Raw genomic sequence first — 25,105 nt, forward strand, 5'->3', positions numbered from 1 at the left:
AAAGCATGTGAAAGAATGTGCTCCGGTCACATGAGACCAAAATTGAACTTTTTGGCCAAAATTCAAAACATTGTGTGGCCAAAACCTGCACATCACCCTGAACACAAAATCCCCACCGTGAAACATGTTGGTGGCAGCATCATGTTGTGGGGATGCTTTTCTTCAGGAGGGACAGGGAAGCTGGTCAGAGTTGATGGGAATATGGATGGAGCCAAATACAGGGCAATCTTAGATGAAAACCTGTTACAGTCTGCAAAAGACTTAAGACTGGGCCACCCCAGTCTTAAGTCTTTTGCAGACTGTAACAGTTTTTTTTTTTTTTAACAGGTTCACCTTTCAGCAAGACAATGACCCTAAACATACAGCCAGAGAAACAATGGAGTGGTTTAGATCAAAGCATGTGTTTGAATGGCCCAGTCAAAGTCCAGACCTAAATCTGACTCAATCTGACTGAGCACGAGCTATTTTGCAAAGAAGAATGGGCAAAAATTTCACTCTCTCGATGTGCAAAGCTGGTAGAGACATACCCCAAAAGACTTGCAGCTGTAATTGCAGCGAAAGGTTCTACAAAGTATTGACTCAGTAGGGCTGAATACAAATGCATGCCACACTTTTCAGATATTTATTTGTAAAATAAAAAATAAAAAAATTGGACACCATTTATCATTTTCCTTCATTTTACTTCACAATTATGTGCCAATTTGTGTTGGTCTATCACATAAAATCCTAATAAAATACATTTTTGTTTGTGGTTGTAATGTGTCAAAATGTGAAAAAGTTCAGTGGGTATTAATACTTTTGCAAGGCACTGTATTAGCAAGATAGGAAAGATGTGTTAGTGTAATGTAGGTGTCTGTTTTTAATGAAAATGCCAGGGTGCTGTCTTTCACAAATTAGCAGCTGCATAAATTTCCTATTTTATACCTTTAGAAAATAGTAGAAAAGCAGTGTGTTTTTAGATTATCCTATGTATAATTAAGTAAGTATTAGGTTTGGCTGCTGTTTTGGCAGAGATAAAGAAGACCAAATCTATATTTAATCTGTTACAAGATCTTGCTTAACATTACTGATCAATTCTGATTACTTTTGATTAGTGACTGTGGTGCCCAAAACTGGTTGTTCTCATTACATGTTTACTAATAAGACTATTGGCAAAAGTAATGTACATAACATAGCCTCTTTATGTGTTACATTTTCCTTCTAGCCATGTTAGTGGCTTGTCTATAATCTATACCCCAAGCAAGTAACCAGTGGTGGCTCATTAGTTAAGACTCTAGGCTGCTGATAAGAAGGCCAGGTGGTTCACATCCGAGGCATCACTTCTGGGCTCTGGAGCAATGCTGCTGTCCTTCTTTGCTCTAGAGGTGCTGTATCATGTCTGATCCTGCCATCTGACCCCAACTTTCTGGGCTGATATGTGAAAATTTTTTTTTTACTGTGGCATATGTATGTGAAAAATAAAGGCTTTAAGTTGCAGCTTGAAGTGCATAGGTAAATATTAAAATAATTAATCTTTAGTTTATCACCCATCTACATATATAGACACAGTATGTAGTGAGTATCATAACTCACTGTTTAAGCAAAACATTTAACATTCTGCAAATGTCCTTATATAGCTGTAAAACAGGCTGTACATTTTTGTTTTTTTGTTTATTATAGCAACATTTTGATGATGCAAGTACATTTATTACACTTAAAGTACAAACATTTTCTCCACAATTATATATACAGAAATATGCTGGGTCTCATTGGTTCCAACGTTGAAATTTGTACATTATGTACACTTTTTTTGGTTATTCAAAAGAAAGCTGAACTAGTAAAATCTAGAACAAGCACAAAAATACCTAATCTTGATAATGACATGGTATAAACTTCATTTTATATCAAGATATATGATCAGGAACTTAGCCAGGAGGTGATAGAATTGGTAGAAACCACTGTGCCTTGAGTCAGGTTTTTAACATACTTTTTAATACACCTTTCTTGCATAATTCAAATTATTCATATTATTGATTATTGGATTTCATTTAACAATAGTAATAGTAAAAAGTACCTTAATTGTTCTTATGTGTTCCTTTATTACATTTATATGGTAGTATTGTTGTGTTTCTTAATTGTCTTTAAACTTCAAGGAAGAATAAATACATTCCAGATAATATATGAATCAGAGTTTTTTAGATAGCACCAGAAATGTTTCCCTGCCTTTTGTTGTATAGCTCATTAAATTTGTGATAAGCATCTGTTGTAGCCCTTGTGGATGCCAACTCACACTTTTGCTTATTCTTTGGCATTTTTTCTACTGCTAAACACAGCATATACAACAATGAGCTGGCATTCACTGAATATATCAGGGCTTTAACATTTCATCAATACCAGTGTTCAGTTTCAGAAATTTCTCTGCAGCCTCTTCCTGGTAGTGGTAAGGTATCAGTCTGCTATTGATCATGTGGTCTTTTGGACTTATTTTATTATATTTATCTTTTTCAAGAAATGGGACAGTGATTTGTAATCATTAAAATAAATAATCAATCACTTATTTTATCAGGATATTCTTTTCTTGTTTGCTTCACCACCAGATTGTGCATCCTGTGTCTTAGGTCATGAACAATAGCTTTTAAAGCACTATTTCTAAGCTGTACTCTCACATATTTAATGTGACAACTCAAAAATAGATTAATCTATGCTTAACTAATAATTAAGCTTAACTATAACTTTTTTTTACATGAGAACAGGTGGTGTTTTTTGTTGTTTAGGTAAGCAAAGCCAAATTTGTATTGGAAATTATTTCTCGAAATGACAACAAAGCGGCAACTGTTATGACCAGTAGAATATGAAGGTCAGGTTTTCCAGATGTCAGGAGGATTTATTTTCTCCAAATACATTTTGGGAGGATTTATCTCCCCAAAGATTCCATTTACCATAAATATGAACATTTTAGGCTTTCTGTATGTGTAAGCTATATATGTATGTGTGTGGCTGTTAGGGAATAGTCTTTTCCTCTGGTTTGTATGTTATTCAGTGAAAAGTGTTAGGGTTGGGACGGATCATCATCACCACTTTCTTTAAGGAGTAAGCTCCTCCTCTGAATTCAGCCCAGTATACTCCATCTTGGTAGCGGCTGCGGTAGTGCCCGCCTCGATACCACACACCATTTAGGTTGGAGTGGGCACAGGAGTTATACCACCAGCCTCCCTTCTGATAGTGAGCACAGTTACCTGAAAGAAAAATGTTGGGGTTTTTTTTGGTTGTCCAAGTAAGCATTTATAAATTGCTTGTAAATGTTAAGTGTGCTGTTTTGACCAGGTTCCAGTGCTGCAATACCAAAAAAGGAAATAAAACTTAATTTGTAAGAAAATCTTATTATTTATATGAAATACATGAAAATCTCAATAGCATGTCTTTATATTAATATCTCTAGATATCTATTTTCTTAAACATTCTTGACTTATACAATAAATACATGATTGAAACTACTACATACATTGTTTATGGAATACACACTTTTATATTTGCTCTTAATAAGCACCTGAAATTAGTACATCCACTCTATGCATTGTGTTATCAGTTCTACTGCTTCCAATGATTGATATTAAATGTTTTTAGTGTTTAAATTGTTTTAGTTTTTTCATAAATGTGTGTACTATATCACATATATGATGTATAGGTTCAATCAATTCTATAGCCTACCTGTGTATGCATCATGATCTCTGTCCAGCGTAGTGAACTGCTTGCCATTGTGCCAGGTAAGGGAATCGCCAGCATTGCCATGGTAACGTCCAACACGTAGTTTGTAGAAGTCAGCTTCAGGTTCCAACCTGAAGCTGGCGTATTCTGCAAATGTTTTCCGCCCAGCCCAGTCCTCCAGTGTCACCAGAAGCTTGTAAGTAGCCTGATTGGTCAACCAGTAAATGTTCTCAAGTCCTAGCCAGTACTCTCCATCTATATTCCCAAAGCCTTGCTGTGAGAATGAAAACGATCGTAATCTTAGTCATATGATAGTGATAATTTAGTTATAGCATGACTTGGTTTTCCATCAAAGCACTACTGTTCAACATGGTGTTTAGTTGTTTAATCATTGGCATAAGCAATCATAAAACTGAACTCAAATGTTTGTTTGGAAATAAATAGCTCAAATGGATCTAAAAAATACACTGAGATGTTTCCTTGTACTATAATTAAATAGCAAAAACATATAGGTTAAGGTTAAGATCTTACATCTGAAATCTATGTGGATGTAGATCAGGATAAGGCCATTCTAGAGATTCAGCCTCTCGTACTCTCTGTTACTCATACATATGGTATTTATCAGTCAGCATATGCTTTCTGTCACTGTAAAACTCTGTTTGCTTTTGTACACGTGTATTTTTTTGTTTCCACTATGATTATACATGTTTTACAGACCTGATTTGTAAGTTGCCAATGGTTAATTCTGGAAGGGATTCAGCTAATGTCTTTGATGACGATCTGTCACTGAGGTTTGCCATAAATCCTCCATTGCCCTGTTGCAAGGCGTCTTATACTTGGAACACTCCAAGATTGTTTAAGTAAATGAATTGCATGTTTTTTTTTGTTTGTTTGTTTGATTGTTTTTTATAAAGAGAACTTCTTTCTCTGTAATAATAATTTTACAAATTCAGGGCATAATTCAGTAATGGCTAGCCATCCTTTTATAGTGATTTTTGCTTTGCATATGTTTTTCATTGGCCATTGATTTTAAGACATGAACGTTGCAAACTCTGGACCAGATTATCAAAAATCAAATTATGTAGCAGAGGTTGTTGGTCATGATTGACTGAAGAGCTCATAGCATCTGAAAATAGTCATTGCTAATCAAACTTCAGATTATCCATACTGCACTGGTATTTCATGGTAAATTCCCCAATTACAGTACAATACAATACTAAGAAAACATTTCCTATTACTGTACCTTGTATGTCTCCCAGTTCCTGAAGAAGTTCACAGAGCCATCCATGCGTCTCTGGATGACTGTCCAGCCTCCAGGGTCTTGTTTTTGGTCACACCACACCTGCATAAGCTTGTTGATATTCTCAGGTTTCACTAGATACATACCACTGTTACTATGGCCATCTTCCAGGGCCTGCAGACAGTCTTTCCAGGGACCTAATGCAAAAAATAAATAAAAACTAAAAATTCCATGTGCCTTTGAACCTGACTTTAAAGACTAATGTCTGAAGACTCTTCATTGTAGCCTTTTGTTCACATACCAAAGTTTGAATCATAGCCCTTTTTGAGGATGTTTTAACTACTTTTATTGGGATTCCCCAGGGCTCACGTTCCAATTTTGGGATTAGTGTAGTGTCAGGGTGTTATTCAGTAGTCTGCCCACAGTGATCTACTGTGCCTCATGCCTTTTGTTTCCTTTTCGTTTTTTTTTTTTTTTGGTAAAGCTCTCAACACAGCAGCTGTGGTTGACTTTGGCTACAATTTCTGGCCTTGGAAAATGTCTGCATTTCGGAGGCCAAGCACAACGTGAAAGCTGAAGAGTAGCCTGAATCTAATTTGACTTGATTAATGCTCTTACTATTTCTAAAGCTCCCTGGTTCAGTATAAAGATTTGATTTAGATGTGTCAAAAATTAGCCAAGCTGCCTTAAGAATTTTTATTTTGTTCTTTTGTTTGTTACATTGATTAGCCCAAGTGTGCTTGTTATTTTAAAACTCTTTAACACCAACATATATCTATAAATGTAACTTTTAGGATTTTTAGCATTTTATTCTGATTTAGCAGATCATAATTTAACATAGTTTCTAACTCAATTATGCCACTCGTATCCTTTAAAATCATATTGTACTACACCTGATAGCAAATTTATATGGCAGTCTGGAAAGACCCTTTACATGGTGAATTTCTGTTTTTTTTTTCTAGTGGAATATGAATGTTATTTAGAATAAACAGATAATGTGTTTATTAGACATGTATTAGCCTTGAATGAATAATGCATTTATATTAGTGTATTTACAGTGTTTTTTCCATTAATCCTTTATCACTGCTTGGACAGGCTACTAGTGTGTTTAGGCTTATTTTAGAAAATACACTAGAACAGATTCAATTTGTTGGAAAATGTAATGGGCATGTACAAATAAAAAGTATTTAAAATAACAAATTAAAATACAGACTATCAATCTGCCTCTTCTGCTTTGTGGACCTAAGTTTTAACTTATTCTCCCACTTCTCCAGTACAGCCTTGGGTTCCTTCAAATTTTAACACAGTTAGCATCTGTGACCACCTGGGGAACAATTAAGGTATAAGAACACTTATCCTGGGCTAGGATTTATAGGATTTTTTTTAATTGTGTTTAAGCCATACAAACTTAAGGTTTAAATCAAATATTGGTATAGATACAAATATTTGGAATACTTAACAGTTACAAATACACCAAGCAATGGTGATGACAGACATAGGTTTTATAAAGAACCTTTTGAACAGGTCTTTAATAATAACACATGAATTGTACAGAATTCTCTTATGTTTTAGAGTGTTTAGAATATTTATTCTACATGTGATCAACCCCAGATCACTTGATAAAAATCCCTAGACTCTAAAGGTTGTAATAATCAGTCACACTGGCTGTGTCTGGAATCATGAGTCTGAAATAAAACCTAGAAGCCAAACACCCCAAAACACATCTTTGTATATTTTTTAAATTTTGTCAGTTGATCCCTTTACATTCTAAAATGGATAGTAATTGTTTAAGGTAAATATCAGTGTTGCATATAATGTTGTAAAACTAGCAAGCTAGGAAATAGATTTTTTGGATGTCTCCTGCAATCCTTCCTCTGTTTAACTAATTGTGGAGGAGTTTCCAGTATGAACTGGTTGCCACAAATGGAACTGCAATTTAGGAAACAAGAATTAATACTTATTTCACAATCGGTAGCTTTTATTTTTATAGCATTTTATGTAGCATATACTATATAGTAAATTAAAGCCACCTTTTGATAAAATACATAAACTCATAAGTCCCATATATGTGAGAGGAAACCATCTAAATAATTTCTACTTAATTTTTTCAATCAGTTTGGTTGTACTGGTAAATGGTAGTTATGTTATTTACTGCAGACGTAACAGGAAAATACTTACACCAATTCTGCACCTTAACAAATGCCTCAAATGCCTGCTAATAGCAGGCAGCCTTTACAGTGGTTGAACTAATACAAAGGCTGTTTTGTAAATAAAGGTAAACTGCAGACAGATGGGGAGGTTGAACTACATTAACTACAGCTGACTTTTTCCAGGTTTCAACAGATTTGATGTGGCCTTTGACGAGTAATCGTAAGTCTATTAAAGTGCATCTTTTTAAAACAAAAATCCAGAGAAAGATTATTGAATTTGTTTTCCTTTTTTTGTGCTTGTTTGACTATTGCATAGCTTTAGGTAGAATACAATGTGCTCTAGTAAACTTTTACCTGATCATATTCTCTAAGTTAGTTGTTATATACTCCCTGGGATTATGATGTAACTTGATACTGAATTGTGTTATAACAGTCCCTAAGAAATTAAATTTCCTTTCATTGTAATCAATTTATATTTTAACACTGGTTTTAGAGTGAATAATAATACTCACCAGAGGGCTTGTTGGTTGTAGATGGGCTGTGAGTGCCAGTTGGCATTGTGGGTAGTGGAGGTGGTGGTGCTTTGAGGTTTTGATCACTTTGAATCTCATTGGTTATCTGATTGTTGCGATTAAACATAGGTGGTTGGTACGGCTTGTTATTAGGTGGAGAGGGCCTGGGTTGAGGTTGTGGCTGGGGTTGGGGCAGTGGTCTAGGTGCCACCACCGGGGGTCCCTTCTGACACTGTACTTCAAGTAGAGCAATGAGAGCTGACTGATTGTTTGCCAGAGATGACAAATGCTGGTACTTATGTTCCAGATCTTTGTAACGGTTCGAAAGCTGCAACAACTCTGATGTCTGGTTAAGAATCTTGTTCTCCAGTTGAGAAAGCTCTAGCGCATTGTCCCGCTTGCGGATAATCTCATGGAGAAGCTGCATATAGAGTTGTGTCACGCGAGAGTTCATGTTGCGTGATTCTTTGCGTAAGAGCTTCACCTCATTAACAATACCACCATCCACTTCTACGAGCTGCTGTAGAGTTTCAATTTGCCTTTTCTGCTTGTGGAGCTCAGTGTTAACAAGTTCCAGTTCCTGCTTATTCACCCGATTCTCCAGTACAGCCTCAGGTTCCTTTGAATTAACACAAATAGCACCTGTGACCTTTTGCTGAGGAACAATGAAGGTATAAGAGCACTTGTCCTGGGATGGGACTTCTGGGGCCCGGCGGGTGCGTGAGCCTGAAAGAAATCCAGGCTCTGGGCCTTCATCACTGTTGTCAAACTCCTGAACTCCAGTGCTGCATTCCAATAAAGGGAACATATCACAAACCAGGAGCAAAACCATCAAGACCAGTGCAGGGACTTTCATGGTAGCACCAAGAGCACACACCTAATTTTGCTGTAGGCTTCTGTCAGAGATAAAGGGGAGTGTGAGAGATGATGGGAGGGGAATTAAAGAGAATTAAGAAAAACATGAAAACTTTCAGAAACCTAAAACTAAAGATTATTTTTTAGAATTTCAAAATGGAAAACCTGCTTAGCTTAACTGGCACGAAGACCTACATTCCTTAAAGACTTGTAAAATAAGACATGGATACAGTCATTTGAACAAACTGTAGGATTCTCTCATAGCATGTTTTCTATCTCGACTCGCCTGCACATGCCTTCCTAACCATATAATGCATCTTACTCTGTTCCAGATGGGCAGTGTGTCACCTGTTTGTTAAGCTACAGTATAGACATGCCAGAAAGCTTGTTAGCACCATTAGGCTGCTTCTGTATTTAATGCCTCCTTGAGCTCCCATGGTCTCTAGGGATTGGTTATAATTCAATAGGAAGATAGGTCTGACATGTTACTATATTCATGTCATATTGTTGGGTGAAAAAGGTAGCCAAAAGTAGTTGGAAAGTATTTGTTTGTTTGTAGGGATTATGGCATGTAATTTACCTCAGTTTGCAAAGTTTTTAGCCTGACTTGAGATTCCAAAAATAAGACACATTCTTTAAAGCATCTGATGAGGCAGATTATTATCAGTGTTTGGGGTTCAGCATTTGTTTACATAGTAGTGAGTCATTAGACTTAGCAGATAACAGAAATTAACAGATAAATCTGGGATTCTAAACTCTCCCACATTTTCATAAGCAGTCCATCCCTGACATCCTGTTCCACAGCAAACAACCCACACAGTGCACCAGATTAGACTTCTGAATCTAGTTGCTAGGTGATTGGGATTGTTTTTAATGATGTCAGTTGAATTTGTTTGTATGGATGTCCTGGCATTGTTTAGATCTGGCTATCTGCCAGACCAATGAGTGTTTACAGCCACCACCTCCTATCTTTGACTTCAAGCCTTAACCTCACAGAGAGTGGAAAGTCTGATGCGGTCCGCAGTTCAGGCCAAATCACACTTAGTGGCACTTTAATGAAAAGTGCAGATGTTGTTACCTATGATTTCCAACCAAACTTTACAGCAATCAGACAGTCTGAGGTGCAGACTGTCACCATTTGACTGTTATAATCTATGCTAGTTGTTATCTGTGGTGTTTATCTAAATTTTAAATTCACTTGACAGTGGTTTCTTATTAGGAAAACTGAATTAGGCACATGAATGGAGGTGAATGAGAGGCTTTTAGGAATGAATAACATGCTGTCTTGGGGATTTTAAGGGAAAACTACTTTTGGATAATTTTACAGAACAATACTCTGCATAATACCACACAGAACTTTCTGCTCGCATGCATTTACACGTAAATACAGTACTTCACAGAGGTAGAGCTAAGTCATTTAAATATTCAAGGGCTTCAGGATTTACTGGCAATGAAGTTTGTGATAGCTTATTTTGATATTCAGTCAGTATTTATTTCCATTTTGTTTTCCTTGTTGTGTATTGAAAAGCCTCATGTTCAAATGTTTTCTCATCCTCCCTGGTCTATTAATCAAAGCCACCAGCCAGACAGACATATTTGACCTTAGGCTCTGTTAAGAATCCTCTGGAGAGGATGGGAGTGTTCTGTGCTTTTGCTTTTTAACATCTTTGTAAATCTGGGAGTAAAGCCAGCATGGATTGTCTCCTTGAATCTATGTTAAAAAGGAAAAAAAATCATCATTAAATATTACTATAGCTGATTGGGTTATGAAAAACACATCTGCATAAATACACAATAAAATACAGATGTGTAATTGTAGTGATAAGCAGAAATGAGGCTGGGATAAAATCTATTATCAAATAGTTGTGAGTCTAATGTGAGTCTAGATCATTTATTCTTGATCAGCCATTTAACTCGCACTGACAAGTTTCCTTGACAAAATGGAAGCTGATCAAAATCACATCTCATATTCTCATACAGAGCTTTCCCAGACTTTTTGATCACTGGTTATCAACAGATTTTTTTATTTTTTTTTTTAAAAAAAAAGCTCAGTACTATCCTGCCAGTTGAATCAATGTGATCAAGCACACAAAGATTACTAACAAAGAAAAACATGGAAAATTTCTCCACAGTTTCTTTCCTTGTCTGTAAAATAATTCTCAGAAGAACAACCATGATCTCATCCGTTTTTTTCCACTTTTGTGCTTCAGGGGAAAAAATAATAATGCTTTCCTTTGTGGGAAGTCTATTTCTCATGGGGCACATATAGGAAATCCCTGACAGTGGGGCTAATAAATGTGTAATGATAGGGTGAACAACTCAAATGGAGAAAATGTTACTTGACCAATGAGAGCTCTTCTGTCAGAAGTGAGGCAATGCCTGTGTTTAACTGTAGATCAGTTGTGGTTTCACTCTCACTTGAACATGTGTGGAATCATGTTTGCTTTGAGAAACATGGCCTGTGCCTGTGTTTGTGTTGAACTCTTTATACATTGTGTGGAGACCAGTTTATTTAACTGTAGAGAAGTAATAAAATGAGTTGACTGTGTCTGGATTTCTTGGCTTATATGTTTTCGTGCACAGAGGTGGGACAGTCCCCGGCTAGAAGGGGTGGGGGAACAGATGATACTAGGGCAGATGTGACTCTGAGGGCAATAGTAGAATAAATTTTGCAAACAAACAATTGTCTCATTTCTACCCCTTCTCCTACTTGTACACACACTCAGAGAAGGTCAGCTTTTTATTTTACTGTTTTATCAGGTAACAAGTAACAGACTGCAGGAAAATATCTTATCCAGGCTCCAAGGTATTCTGTAAAATATTCACTTTAGTGAAGTGAAGTGACGTACAGCTAAGTACGGTGACCCATACTCAGAATTCGTTCTCTGCATTTGACACATCCAAAGTGCACACACACACCGTGAACACATGCACACCGTGAACACACACCCGGAGCAGTGGGCAGCCATTTATGCTGCGGCGCCCGGGGAGCAGTTGGGGGGTTCGGTGCCTTGCTCAAGGGCACTCCAGTCGTGGCCGGCCAGAGACTCGAACCCACAACCTTCGGATTACGAGTCAGACTCTCTAACCATTAGGCCACGACTGGCCCAGCTTTGTAAAATCTTACTTTTACAGCTATTACTGTAATCAAGAAAAGCAGGGTTTAATGTTTCTGTGTTAAACCAAACTTTTCAGTCTAAATTGTAAACCTTGGTCTCAGGGGTGTCTATAGAACAACCAGGGGACTGAAGAAAATTCCATTAGTCCACCCTGAGGTGTCTGTGCAGCTACTGTATATATTTTTCTTGGTAATTAGAGGTTGAGTGAGTTTAACTACCAGTTCTCTCTCTCTCTCTCTCTCTCTCTCTCTCTCTCTCTCTCTCTCTCTCTCTCTCTCTCTCTCTCTCTCTCTCTCTTTGTCTTCTGTCTTCTGTCTTCCTTCTTACTTTGCTTTCTCTCTGTTTCCCCTTTCATTTTAACCTGACCATGGCATTCCTTAAATGCTTGCTCAGTAGAGCAAACTGAGATCCCCTCCCTTCCCACACAAACATGTACCAGCTGATGTGATTTGAACCCCTGACAGTGATCTCATACTGTTACCTTTACACACATTCACTCCAGGTGCACTGTTAATATCTGATTAACTCTGTGTACTAATCAGCCATAAACAGGCTTTTTAAGCTTAACAAGGATGTCATTGATGTATTTACTATACCTGCTGACATGGGCAAAATTCTCATGCACATTTAATGCTCTTTTTTTGTCAGCCAGGTGTGGCTTAATATATCACTGGCTGCATACTGTACGTCTACAAAGACACTGCACTGACTTATTCAAGTGATAGGACCTGTTAATATTTGCAGTAAATTAAGTAAGTAGTAGTCTTACCTGATAATTTCACCTTCCTCAGCAGTAATATTTCAGTATCCTTCAGATGTTTTTTATGTCGATTTACAAATTCTCTCTGGTAGTCATTACTTCTTTTGATGGCTCTAGGATCCCCTCACCCTTTCTCCTCTCCTAATATCTCCCTGTCTGCTCTTGGTGTGTAAATCCCCTGCTGTTTGCTGGTATGTGTCCTAAATGTTACTGAAGACAGGGCTCTGTTCCCAAGCCCCCAATTAATCTGCTCTGTCTGTTCGGAGACACTGTAGGCTGTAAAAGTCCCAAACACTCTGCAATCCTCTTGAAGACTTCAAAGTTGATTAGATGAGACAAATAGCCTGTCTGTTGTGCAAAGTCCTATGTACTTGAAATGAAAATATAAAGCAGTAGCCTCTGATTTAAATCCAAAGACCACGTGAGCCGGAACAGAAGTCCTGGTTTTGGTGATGTATCCTCTAATGTGGGATCCCAAAGGAACCCAGAGCTTTCAGGGTAAAGAGAGTGGCTTCCAAAGAGAACATAAGAGGAAAAGACATTTGCTTTCGATGTGCTCCAGGCTTTCCGTAGCAGAGAGGAGCAGCTGCTTGAAGTTCCTCAGTGCTTTGGGGACACATGCGAATCTCCCAGGGTCAGCTAGACTATAGGTGTGAGAGAGTATGTGTCCTGTTACTTTCTCTGAGCAGAATACATCACTTCTGTCATACTAGTTTACATGAGCTCTTTTAAAGGGTGTCTCTCTTTCCAAAATGAAAAAGTGTTCTTGTACAATGCCTCAAAAACAGTAATGTTTGATAGTACCGCCCCTCTTTCCAGTTCCCCGCCTCTTGGCACAACAGCACCTACAAGCAGGATACAAATCCAAAATCCCCCACCCATCTAGTCTCTCTCACTCTCTCACACACACACACACACACACACACACGTGCGCGCACAGGCATGCATGCACACACACACAAGCACACACAATTACTCACACATGCACAAGCACACAAAACCCCTTACCTCTACTCTCTGTGGTTATTCCCATCGGCTGTCAGCTGCAAGTGCTAAACAAATTTCAACGCTGTCTCGCTCTCAAGCCACTGTGGTGAGACTTGATTTGGTCAGGATATTAGCAATGTTATGATAATCTTAGCCTCAGCGGTTTGATACTTCCTGACCTTTTATGCAAATTGACTTGTTTCGTTTTGCTTTTTCAATTCTGGCAAATTTATGATCAATGTACATGTACTGTTGGTGTACATGTAACAGGAAATGTAGCAAACTCTAGATTTGTTTTTTCATAATTATTCATCATTTGAACCATCTTTAGCGTTATTAAAGAGTTAAGCCCCAGAAAGTAGCAGGGCTCATAAATTCTGCAAAGTCTATGCTGGTGCTGTTAAAATCCTTAATTTCCTAAAACAGGCAGTGAGTTTTAGAGTATTTACAAGAACCCTCATCCCCCAGAGCAGGCCCACTCATAAAGAGACCTTGCTTCATTAGATGTTCCCCAAGCAGACAGGCTTAATGGAAACAGCTAGTTCTTTTACACATATAAAGAAATTTGGTAACCTTGACACATTCAGTTTTGGAAATTTGATAATTATATGAACGATTCATGTAGACTCAGGGTTTTCCATTATTTGATTTAGGGTAAAAAGTTGGGAGGTAAATAATTCAAGCTCTACATACAGGCAAAGTATTATTTTTGAACATCCATGTTCAGATTTTGACTGAGCCTAAAATGAACCGACTTGTTTCACATGGCACCAGTGTGGAACTGTGGAATTTGTAAAAGTGTTTGTAATGTTTTCTTGTAGATAAAAATGAAAATCACATTTTACTTGTCATATACAAAATTGCTCATAGTGTACACCCTGTAAAGAAATGTTTTATCAGTTGTCTATGTCAGAGAAATAGAATCAATAAAATTTTAATTAAAATAAAATGCAGTACAATTAGCATTTGGAGTTTATTAGTTGCAAATTGGAGCACAAGTACTTTATATAGGTTTAAATGTATACACAATAATGCGTTTAAATTGTGTTTAAATGTCTGAAACCTGCATTAAGGCCATGATGTAGAATAAATGTGGAAAAAAGTCTATTTGAGTGTGTTATGATGTAGTGTGTCATGTAGTTTAAAAATACAAGAGCATGTTTATATGAAGGGGAAAAACAACTTAATTTAGTGTCTTATGGTGCCAAAATACAACATAATGGCTCTTATATTGTTGTGTCATCACTCATATTGCAAGCCAGAACTCTCTGGCCCTTCATTTTGGATACTTTTCATGAACTGGCCCCCATGAAAAACTAATTGAATAGCCCGGGTGTAAAGAATATGTATACATTTAGAGATACTTTCTGCAACGAAAAATGAAGGCAATAAAAAAAATTCCCATTTTGTGTGACAGTATTGTGGTCATATTCATAAGGAAAATATCTGTGATCCCAAGGTACTTGGAAATAATTATACACTGGTTCCTGATATGGGTTTCCATAAAGTAGCAATAAAGTGTTGTATGGAAAGTATGTCCTGGAGCTCTTTAGTAAGATGTGTAGGAAAGCTATGCACATCTGCTCTTGAAGTTGTTCTTCTGCTTTGATTGGTGAGATGGAAAAGAACAAAGCCACAACTGGGCACAAAGTTTAAGGTGATCAAAGAAGGTGTCAAATCTGTTTTTTTTATATTTTCTACATAAATCACTTGTATTCTTATTTGATGGCACACTTAAATTATGGCCACAAATATTATTTAAAAATCAAGATAAAAAAAATGATAAAACGAGATAAAAAAGAATATAAAACATTAAATGGAAAGGTTGAACTTGTACAACAATTAGGAGGTCTTATGGAATCTCATTAACCTAGTAACCTTTTTCACTTTGCCAGAGTTGTTAACTGGATGTTGGAAGTTATAAATGAGTAAGTAGTAGGAAGAAATATACCATGTCACCAGTCATGTGAATTTCATGGAGTTCACTTAGAGTGAACTCCACAGAATGCTTTATTATGAACCACTGCAGTACCTTCAGGGCCACTAGGCAATGCAGACAAAATGCTAGAAAATGCAATCACTGATTAGGCCATCACTTTCCAAACACAGAACTGATATGTGGAAGATTTTGCAAGTCAAATCATTGCATTTTTTAATGATAAATTATTTCCCATTAGCCTCAAATACACACTATATGGTCAAATGTTTGTTGACTCTGAGCCCTGGAGTAGATCAAAGTTAAGCCTCTTGCTTAATGGCCCAACAGTAGTAATTTAGCAGTGCTGGGGCTTGAAAGACTGACCTAATAATCAATACCCCTGACCTACATTATCAATACCATAGATTATATCTTCTTTTGAGCATGGGGTAGTATGCCTTGGTTGTTATATATGCTAATAGCAAACTCCATTTTAGTTGCAGCAAACTATTTTAGTGAGAAAATGATTTAAACACTCACCAAAAGGAAGAAGATATGCTCAAGCTTTAATCAGTTAAGAATTCAAGTCATCCTGTGATTTCTTGCTAAAACTTGTTTGTCATTAAAGAAAGGTTTTCCATGGCATCAACATGTAAACTGACCTCACTTTTTTTTTTTTTCTTTTTTTCTTAAATATACACTGATCCTCCATTGATTGCCTAATCATGCACAAGGCTTACAGGCATATACCTCAAATTTTCCATTTTTGGAAAAAGTTGGAATACAAGGTCATACATTTTGTCTCCTATTTAGTTTAACTTATTTTAATTTATATTTTTGTTGGTTTATTAGTCCTTATTGTATTAGTCCTTACTAAGTTGGTTTATTAGTCCTTATCTTAGTCCTTAAGAGTTCTGTGCTTTTTCTGTGTCTAATAGTCCATCATGTGTTTAAAATGACCCTTATCATGCTATGTGTTTGAAGTATCATTGCTAGTAGCAACATAAAAGAGGCACCTGTTTTAAGTGTTGCTGTCATTAAATCCACTAATCTTCCTCCATTTACAGCGTTTTGATGTTTCCCTAAGAGCTTGTTCTGGGCAATAAAGCAGTTTTCCTTGCTGCAGTATTTTTTCCACAAATCAGATTAGTGGCGACACACAGACTGCCAAATGAAAGAGTCTGATTATAGCTAAACACAACAAGGGAAAATCAGTGACATCATTCAAGCTGTGAGGTCAAGTGTTACCGGCTATTATGAAAAACCGCTTTGTGATGTTCCTGACACTGTAAGACACTCATTCATCACAAGGAGAGCATGAGACTTTCTCCCCAACAAACATACACACAATTTCCATATTTTCTTAACGTTCTACATGCCTGAATAGGTACACACCCATAAGACATATTTTGTACTTGAAGTAGAAACAAAAGCAGTAGACAAAAGCATCTGCTGAGTGAATGAGTATAAACATTAATGTATTATTTACTCAACGCTGTAGCTATGACAACACACAATGCATAATTGAGTCACCAGTGAGTAACAGCACTCTCCCTTTGACATGCACATACATGTCAAAGTATAGCATATTACCACTACTGTGGTGTTTCCCATCATTTTTCATGATTGTGTGTATATCCACACAAGAATAGTTTAGTTCTGCTATGGTTGGTTATTTTTTTGTGTTGTTTCAGGTGTAGTAAGTGGGGAGTGTGTCAAAAGGCCCACTTCTGTAAATGTATGGGTGACACAAAGGTGACTACTGGTCTAAGACTTATCAAAACTGGTCCAAGTACCACTAAGCATATCCTGATGCTATGTAACATGTTCTGAACAATGAATCCTCTGTTTAGTGTTGCTTAACATCCATCCTCTGGGTACACACGAACACATCTCAACACAATGAAATACTTCTGTGCTCACTCAAAATTTCGCCTAGATGTGTGCACATCCTAGAGCATATGGATGGCTCTTTAGCATTGTTTTCTTTAAAACTGGAAGAGACCGTAATAATGGTAAACAATTTTGTGTATTCCATACATCACAAGGTCCCAAAGGTTCCTTCAGCTGTTCTAGGCTAACAGCAGTGGAACCTGGTATGATCTTCTATTGTTGTCCTTCAGGCAAGGTTCACCATATTGTCCATTAGTGTAGTCATTGTTTATTGGAAGTTTATCATTCCTGTCAGCTCAAACTACTCTGCTATTCTCCTCTGATTCCTTACATGATCAGGGCATTTCTACCCACAGCACTGGAACTCACTCTAGGTTTTTTGCACCATTCTGTATAAACCCTAGAGATTTTTTTGTAAATCCCCATTCATCAGCAGTTTCTGAAATACTCAAACTATGCCTTCTAGCATCAAAAATCAAGCTGCAGTCTGAGTCACTGAGATTTTTAAGCTTTTTATTCCATCCTATACTCAAATGTTTGGCTGAAAGGGTAAGGACATGTATAATAGATTCAGTACCTCATTATCAGCAACAAATCAGCTCATTCCTTTCCTCATTTTTCTGTTAGAAGTTATTGGATAAGACTTGTACCAAAGTACTTTGAATGTTTTCTCTTTCCTTAAAAATGCCATTCAACTGCCAGTAGCACTCACTTAAGCATCTCAGAGGAAAAATGGACACGTCAGCTTGGTCTGACACTTTTAGGGAAAATGTTTTTCCTTATACCATTAAATGCATTCCATTGAATGGTTGGAAAATGGCAGGCTCATATTTATTTTCCATTATTCTTTTGATTTATTTTTTTCTGTTATGTCAATCACAATGCAAAATCTAGTGGGGTATGCATTTATGTATGTATTGCTGCCAACACTATAAAAGAGACTGGAGTTTGTGCTATATTTTCCATTATCTTTATTTCTCACCAAAAAGGGTATATATTTTAAATAGACTTCCGAGGAAAAAATACGGCAGTACATCATAGCTGGCACTGACGTTCATACTTGCACTGTTTCTTGGTTCCAGCTGTGGAGCCTCACAGAACAAGATGTGCTTTGTCCATCCATGTTTGGGTTCAGGTCTACTGGTTTTAATGTGCTGAACCAAAGGACAGTGATGGGGAGTAGTGTGAGTGACATGTTGAGCATTTTGAGATTTTTGAGATACAGAGTTGAAGGCAGCAAATTGACTATTTTAGGTTGAAAACACAATGGTTACCGGAAGAATGAAATTACTCATAAATTAAATAGGATGTGTTTTAATTTTTTCAATATTTTTTGTTTATTGTATGCAAACATTTTAATAAAGTTTTGTAGTTGGCAGTGGAGATCAGCTGCAATAAATGTGAAATAACCAATGGATATTTTCCTTTTTTTTTTTTTTTGCCTTTGTAACTTTGACCAGCACTTACTTGGATTTTCCACAGATGGTACCAGACCTGCCATGTGTCATCTAATTTGAACGATTAATTGAGATATTAGAATTGACAGCATGGTTTTTATTAAAATTATGTAAGGTGTTAAAATGATTTATGAGTTATGAAGGTGTGGTAGCCTATTTTTTGAAGCTCTCCAAGTGTTCTTTGAAACAATGCCTTACTTTGTGAAGGGCAAGAATGAGATCTCAGTGACACGTGTAAAATGTGAGCACCATGTGTGCTGAGAGCACCAGAATGGTGTGTCATTCTTTAGTGGAATGGAAGACTTATTCAGCTTTTCCTTTTGGGGGAAGTTTTGCTTTTAGAAAAAGAGTATCACAAAAAAGCAAGAAAGACACAGCAGAAGCCAAATGCTCTCTCATAAATCATTACCCATTTTGCTGCATTATCAGCCCTCACATTTTCGTTCATTGTAAGATTTGTCTTTGTGTCAAATGCTTACATTAAATCTTTTAAATGTAAGAAACAGATGTGTCACTGAGAACATCTGGCATTGTGCTACATTTGAGTCATCTAGACTATACAGTATACTGTAAGTAATGCAATCCAGAGTGTTAGATGTGATGTGGCTGCTGAATTTATTCTCATCTGTCCCTTTTCTATTATGACTAAGACTGCAGCTTGAGGATATCAGCCAAAGGTTTTGCTTTTAACAAACTATTAGGTCAGGTCCAAGATCAGTCACATGTAAAGTCACATCTTGTCTGAGCAAGCAACCCATGAGAATGAGCTCACAAAGTAAGTGATCATTCACCATTTTTTATATACTGTATATATTTAAAATAAAAACTCTGTTGATATTTAATAGTTATTTTCCATAGAACGAATATTTTCACGTTTCAGACCCCAGGAGCATCACCAACAGGGATTAATGTGTTGATCACCAGATTTAAATATACAGGAACGAATCTTTAAGCTCCAAACAATCTGAGATAGAAATGATATCATAAGGAAACAGTGAAGTTTGTAATCCATAAAGGAGTAGGAAATAGTGATAAATTTTATCTTTTATCATTTAAGATCGTTTGAAGAATAAGCCACATTTGTCACATATACATTACAGTACAGTAAAATTCTTTACATTCCCCAGCGTAGGAAGTTGTAGCCAGAGTGCAGCCATAAGACAGCACGCCTTGAGTGGAGAGGGTTAAAAGCCTTGCACAAAGGACTAACAGTCACAGTTTGGTAGTTCTAGGGCTTGAACCCCCGACCCCCATCTGTAAACCAGAGCCTTAATGTTTGAGCAACCACTTCCAGCACATTTTTAACTCAATCTGAAATGAACTTCTCCACAAGATCAAGATAGCACAGAGCATGAAGTGGAAAATCCAGGTAAATAAAGGCTGATGGGCATAAGTGAATGTTATGTTGATTCTATGTCACTTCTATACAAATAAAAATTGTAAATATACTATAATATTAACAACTGTAAGGGAGTGTAAATTGTTGAGTTGACTTCACTAATATTTTTGTAGAGGATTTCATATTAATGCACATGATTTTTTTAATGGCATGCATGTATGGGTTTGACATCACGTGTCCATATATATATATATATATATATATATATATATATATATATATATATATATATATATCTCATAGCTGTTGGGCAGAATCCTACCTCAGAATACGTGTTGATTTGTTTGTTGAGGTTTCCGCCCGACAGCGACGATATATAATAAAAATGTTTCACATAGCGTACTACATTCTAAACTACATTACAATATATCTAAGCAACAGGATGCACAATATAGTCAAGTATATTAGTTTAATAATTTCATTCTTCTTTGACTGTCAAAAACAGCAATTTTTGGAGATACTATAAACATTTTTAAACATTTATAAACTATAAACAAGTAAAATGTCAAAAGCTTATGCAGTTGGGTGTTTCTCTTTGCTCTAGTTGTTTCTTCTCAATACGTTTTTCAGTCAAATTTGAACATCTAGAAAAGAAATTATGCAGGTGTTAAAAGAATTATGCTGACTTTTTGATTGTTATTTCCAAGCTTTAGGGAAGAAGGTACTCTTTTAATCTTGTTCCCATTCTTTGGCTGTCATAGTATGTATTCCCTTAATGACCCTGGCATCCTACTGTGTTATGAGAATTGTGAATCAGTTTCTGTCATCAATCCTTCGGTGAAAATTGCTGTGAGAAATGTGAGGTGATAGACCTTGCCAGTTAACAAGCATCTTCTTCCATTCCAAAAGTGGGCAAAATAATACTATCACCACACTGGGTGATTTGGAAAAACCAGGAGCAGGGAATCACTGTCCTGCAGAGTATAACATAAATCCAGTCCTTCACTGTGGGGCCCTCCCTTGTTATTGCTTTCCATGTTCTTTCAACTGAGTAATATCTTCCACGTTAAAGCAGCTGAGATTTCAGTCTCTCTTTCAGGAGTTGCAGACCTGAAGAAGCCACAAAAAGAGGGCTTTTTCTGTTTTCCACCATGTATGGTCTAATGGGCTAAAAAACACATCTGGTTTTTAAATGTTGCTGACTTGCTGAGCAATATTTCCACAGACGACTCAGCAGCACATTTACACACGTTTTATTTCCTTTGACCAAATGTTTCCTGTACTTGAGATGAAATATGTTGTAAATTTTGTGTGCTCTTAGAAATAATAATCCTTTTTTTAACCTGACAAATGTGATAAAACATTGACCATGATATATATATATATATATATATATATATATATATATATTCCAAAGGAAAGTGGTTAATAAGAGTTTATTGCAGTCTTATTTAAAAGTTCTTCAGATGTCTTTCCCTAGTGAAACACTGTAGCTAAATCAGTTTTTATTATGGATTATAAATTCAGCTCTGGATTCTAGATTAGTTCACCAGAGCATCATCAAAACATTCAACAAACAAAGACAAGCCAGTATATCTCAGAGGTCCATAAAGTGTGTTGGGCACAAAGTTGTGTACCTGGTTAAGGAGATATGAAAAAAAAATACTCTTTCTCTAAAAAAAAAAAAATCCTGAGCTCATTGTTTTGGCTAGAATATACAGAGCTAAACAGTGACTCAGCTAACCCAGCCACTGAAGAGTTAACACTCAGTGCCAGTCCCAAGCCTGGATAAAAATGGGAGGTTTGCACCAGGAAGGGCAACCAGTGTAAAACCCGTGCCAAATCTAATATGAGGACCACGTGATCCGCTATGGTGACCCCAAACAGGGAGCAGCCAAAAGAAGAACAAATAAATAAATACAGAGCTAAACAGTGCCATTAACCATGCCTAGTGAGGTATATTACCTTCTTCATGTACAAACCACAACAGAATATGTTAGGAAGAAAGACACATTTTGAACAAGAAAGTTAGTTCACTGTTAATTGATCCCATAAAAATTTCACATTGCCCCAACAACCAAAAAACACAGATGAAAAGCTGAAAAGCACTTATGATTTTCTTCATTAGTAGACTTCATTTTTCAGACCTCTGCTAAAGTGGCTAAACTTGCCGTTTCTTCCTGCAATATATCCAGGGATTTCTCCCGAGTTAAATTTATCTGTAATCATCTAATAAGATGTTGTTTCAGTGAGTTGTCTTGATTTGCTGTATATTAAACAGGGGTCTATAATGTCTATAAACAGTAAAAATATGTTGAGCAAATATACAGTACCAATCCAAAATCCACAAAAGCTTCACATAGTCACAGATTTGTAGAATGAAAGGGAATGTATACTGTATGTAGCGCATATTTATTGAAATAGTAGCTATTTCTCACTTGTACACCCTGTCTTGTATCATATATAATATCATATGCATTAACATGGTTAAATGGCGTGATCTGATTAGTATTTTTGGTTGAACAAGTATTTCTGGCTTTTAACATTAACGAGAGTTTTAATATAAATTCTCTCTTTTAAATACATTATTGTTTTAATTATATTCGCTCACACAAATTGACTTTTGATGGACACTCCTCATAAACTAACACTTATAGTAAACAGCTGTAAAACATGTTTAAAAAAGTATTTTTACTATACAATGAAATACAACATACTGTATGCTACTAAATATAGTAGCATACAGTATGTTGTATTTCATTGTATTATGACAGTCAGCAAGGAGCGAAAATAATGTATAAAATGCTTTGTACTATTTTAGATCCAAGGTGCATTACAAAACTGCAAGCTTCAACAAAATATTTTCAGACATTTCTGAATTATTTATAAAGTAACAGACTGTACATTTTATTATTTCCAGTTGGTCTTTGAGCGCCATTTCTCCTGTTCTCTCTCTCAGAAATCCCATTACGTAATCCTGTCTGTCAAACTTTCCACACTGGCTGAAAGAATGCATGCCTATCCTAGTCTTTCTATTTGTGTCCTCAGAGCCCTTTGCAAAAAGGGTATATTTAAAGGCAAACCTTATTACAAATTACTGCTGTAATCCATCAGTGTTCCTTCAAATTACATCACTAAATTCAAACACGCTTTCCGGGAAAGTTCCTGCTCTCCAAATTACAGATAACTGTAATGTGACTAAAATGTTACAGGTATTTGGCGATGGCAGCATAAGATTTTACAGATAAACACAGTTTTAGTCAGATGGATGTGTTTACCTAACCATGTTATGATCTTTGTCAGCCCTGTACTGTAGTTTCACTATTTGTGTATTGAACACCTCTATCTCTATTCAGTTTGTCAGCTGATTATGAATGTTTTTTTTTGTTGTTGTTGTTTGGTTTTTTTTTTAAGGCTCTGTTCCATTATGAAGTCATTTCGGTAAAATTTCCATCACTGATCTTTAGTTACTAAAAAAAAAAATTACAGGCCCTGATTCAATCAATGATCAGCTGCAGGGTACAACCAAATATCCAAAGCGCCAGTGTGTTTATACAGTTGTGTTCAAAAGTTTGCATACCCTGAAAGAAATTGTTAAACATTTATTTGGAAAATATGACTGATAATGTAAAATATATTTTCCTTATTTAACGATAGTGGTCATGTTGTGTCATTAATTATCACATAGTTGTTTGATTCTAATGATAACTCAAATCACCTAAACAACCCTGATCAAAATTTACATATCCTTAAATGTTTGGCCACATTATAAAACCCACAGGTTTACTTACAGAGGTTAAAACACTACTGTGACTCATTATAATTGTAATCAGTGTCTGTGCATAAATAGTCAGTGTGTTTCTCATCTCATGAGGTGATGCACTGACTTGGCTGGATCCTGCACCATGGCGAAGACAAAAGAACTGCCAATGGACCTGTGTAACAAAGTAGTTGAACTAAAGCTGGAAAATGATATAAAAATATCTAAACAATCTCTGATAAAGAGGTGGAAAATAAGAGGGTTGGTTGATGGTAACTTCGAGATAATATAGGCTGAACTGGAAAAATGTGGTGTTGTTTCAAGGAGCACAATAAAGAAGTACTTAACACAAATGACCTGCACGGTTGAGTTGCCAGGAGAAATCCCATGCCACAAAAAGGCCTGTATTTATTATGCAAGACAGCAATTAGACAAGCCTCACAGCTTCTGGAGCAAGCTTTTTTTTTTTTTTTTTTTTATTAGATGCAAAATACAAATACAAAGACCAACAAAACGTGTGTGTGTGTGTATATATATACACACATACATAAATCAAAGAGGAAAATATATTAATAATAATAATTATAATGACAATAATAATGATGAAGACAGTAATAGTATCACACAAGACAAAATGTAAAAGTAAAGTTGGGTATGAGGAAGGTGACAATATCAACAGTAATAGCAATAATAATAATAATAATAATAATAATAATAATAATAATAATAATATTGAAAAATCCAATTAATAAGAAATAGTAATAATAGTATTAGCAGTAGTAGTAATGATAAATATATTTACAAATATATTCATTTCATCCAGAATGAAGGGGAGGTTAAAGGATCAGAAAGAGGACCAATAGAACTAGTAGTAGTAATAGCAATAATAATGCTTCTACAGCCATTAATAGTAATGATAATAGTAGTAGTTATAATAGCAATAATAATAATAATAACAGTAATATTGATCCAACTATTAATGATAAGGTATTATAAAGCTGCCGCTGATAACCCTCATGGCTATGGCATAGCATAGACCAACGCCGGCGTCATATTACAACGGGCTAAGTGCTGTGGGATCCATGGTCCCAAAATCCATACCCATCCCCAGCCGTCCCGCACATGCCACGCTTAACCTGTTTGTGTGTGTGTGTGTGTGTGTATACGTTTTTTTTGTTTTTTTTTACTTTGGTATACTCATATGTTTGTCAACTAGTGTATAATGCATTAAAAAAGCATGGCGTGTAGCATGGAACCAGCCCAGTGCAAAGCCCAGGCCACCACGCCCGCGCCACACTTACCCTATGTATTTTTTTAATTTTTTTTTATTATGCTCCAAATGAATGTGTGTGCACCTCATCTAATATGTGATGCATTAAAACAGCGAGACAAGTGCTGGGCCAGCCGGAGACAAGAAATATCAGACAGAAG

The 25,105-nt window shown here is 36.2% G+C and overlaps 2 protein-coding genes across 4 annotated transcripts in view; one reads left to right on the forward strand and one right to left on the reverse strand.

Moving 5' to 3' along the window:
* The window catches only part of ralgps1 (Ral GEF with PH domain and SH3 binding motif 1), an 85,208-nt gene that overhangs the window by 29,265 nt on the left and 30,838 nt on the right, over positions 1 to 25,105 (forward strand). The window lies entirely within an intron of this gene.
* On the reverse strand, positions 1,634 to 13,086 carry angptl2b (angiopoietin-like 2b). Its single transcript, XM_027171000.2, has 5 exons — positions 12,330 to 13,086; positions 7,587 to 8,482; positions 4,928 to 5,121; positions 3,688 to 3,958; positions 1,634 to 3,215 (listed from the first exon to the last, which is right to left on the reverse strand). Exons 2-5 carry the CDS (start codon positions 8,440 to 8,442, stop codon positions 3,016 to 3,018), a joined length of 1,521 nt encoding a protein of 506 aa, XP_027026801.1. The 5' UTR covers positions 8,443 to 8,482; positions 12,330 to 13,086; the 3' UTR covers positions 1,634 to 3,015.

Source organism: Tachysurus fulvidraco, chromosome 14 (genome assembly GCF_022655615.1).
Source record: "Tachysurus fulvidraco isolate hzauxx_2018 chromosome 14, HZAU_PFXX_2.0, whole genome shotgun sequence".
NCBI classification, from domain to species: Eukaryota; Metazoa; Chordata; class Actinopteri; order Siluriformes; family Bagridae; genus Tachysurus; species Tachysurus fulvidraco.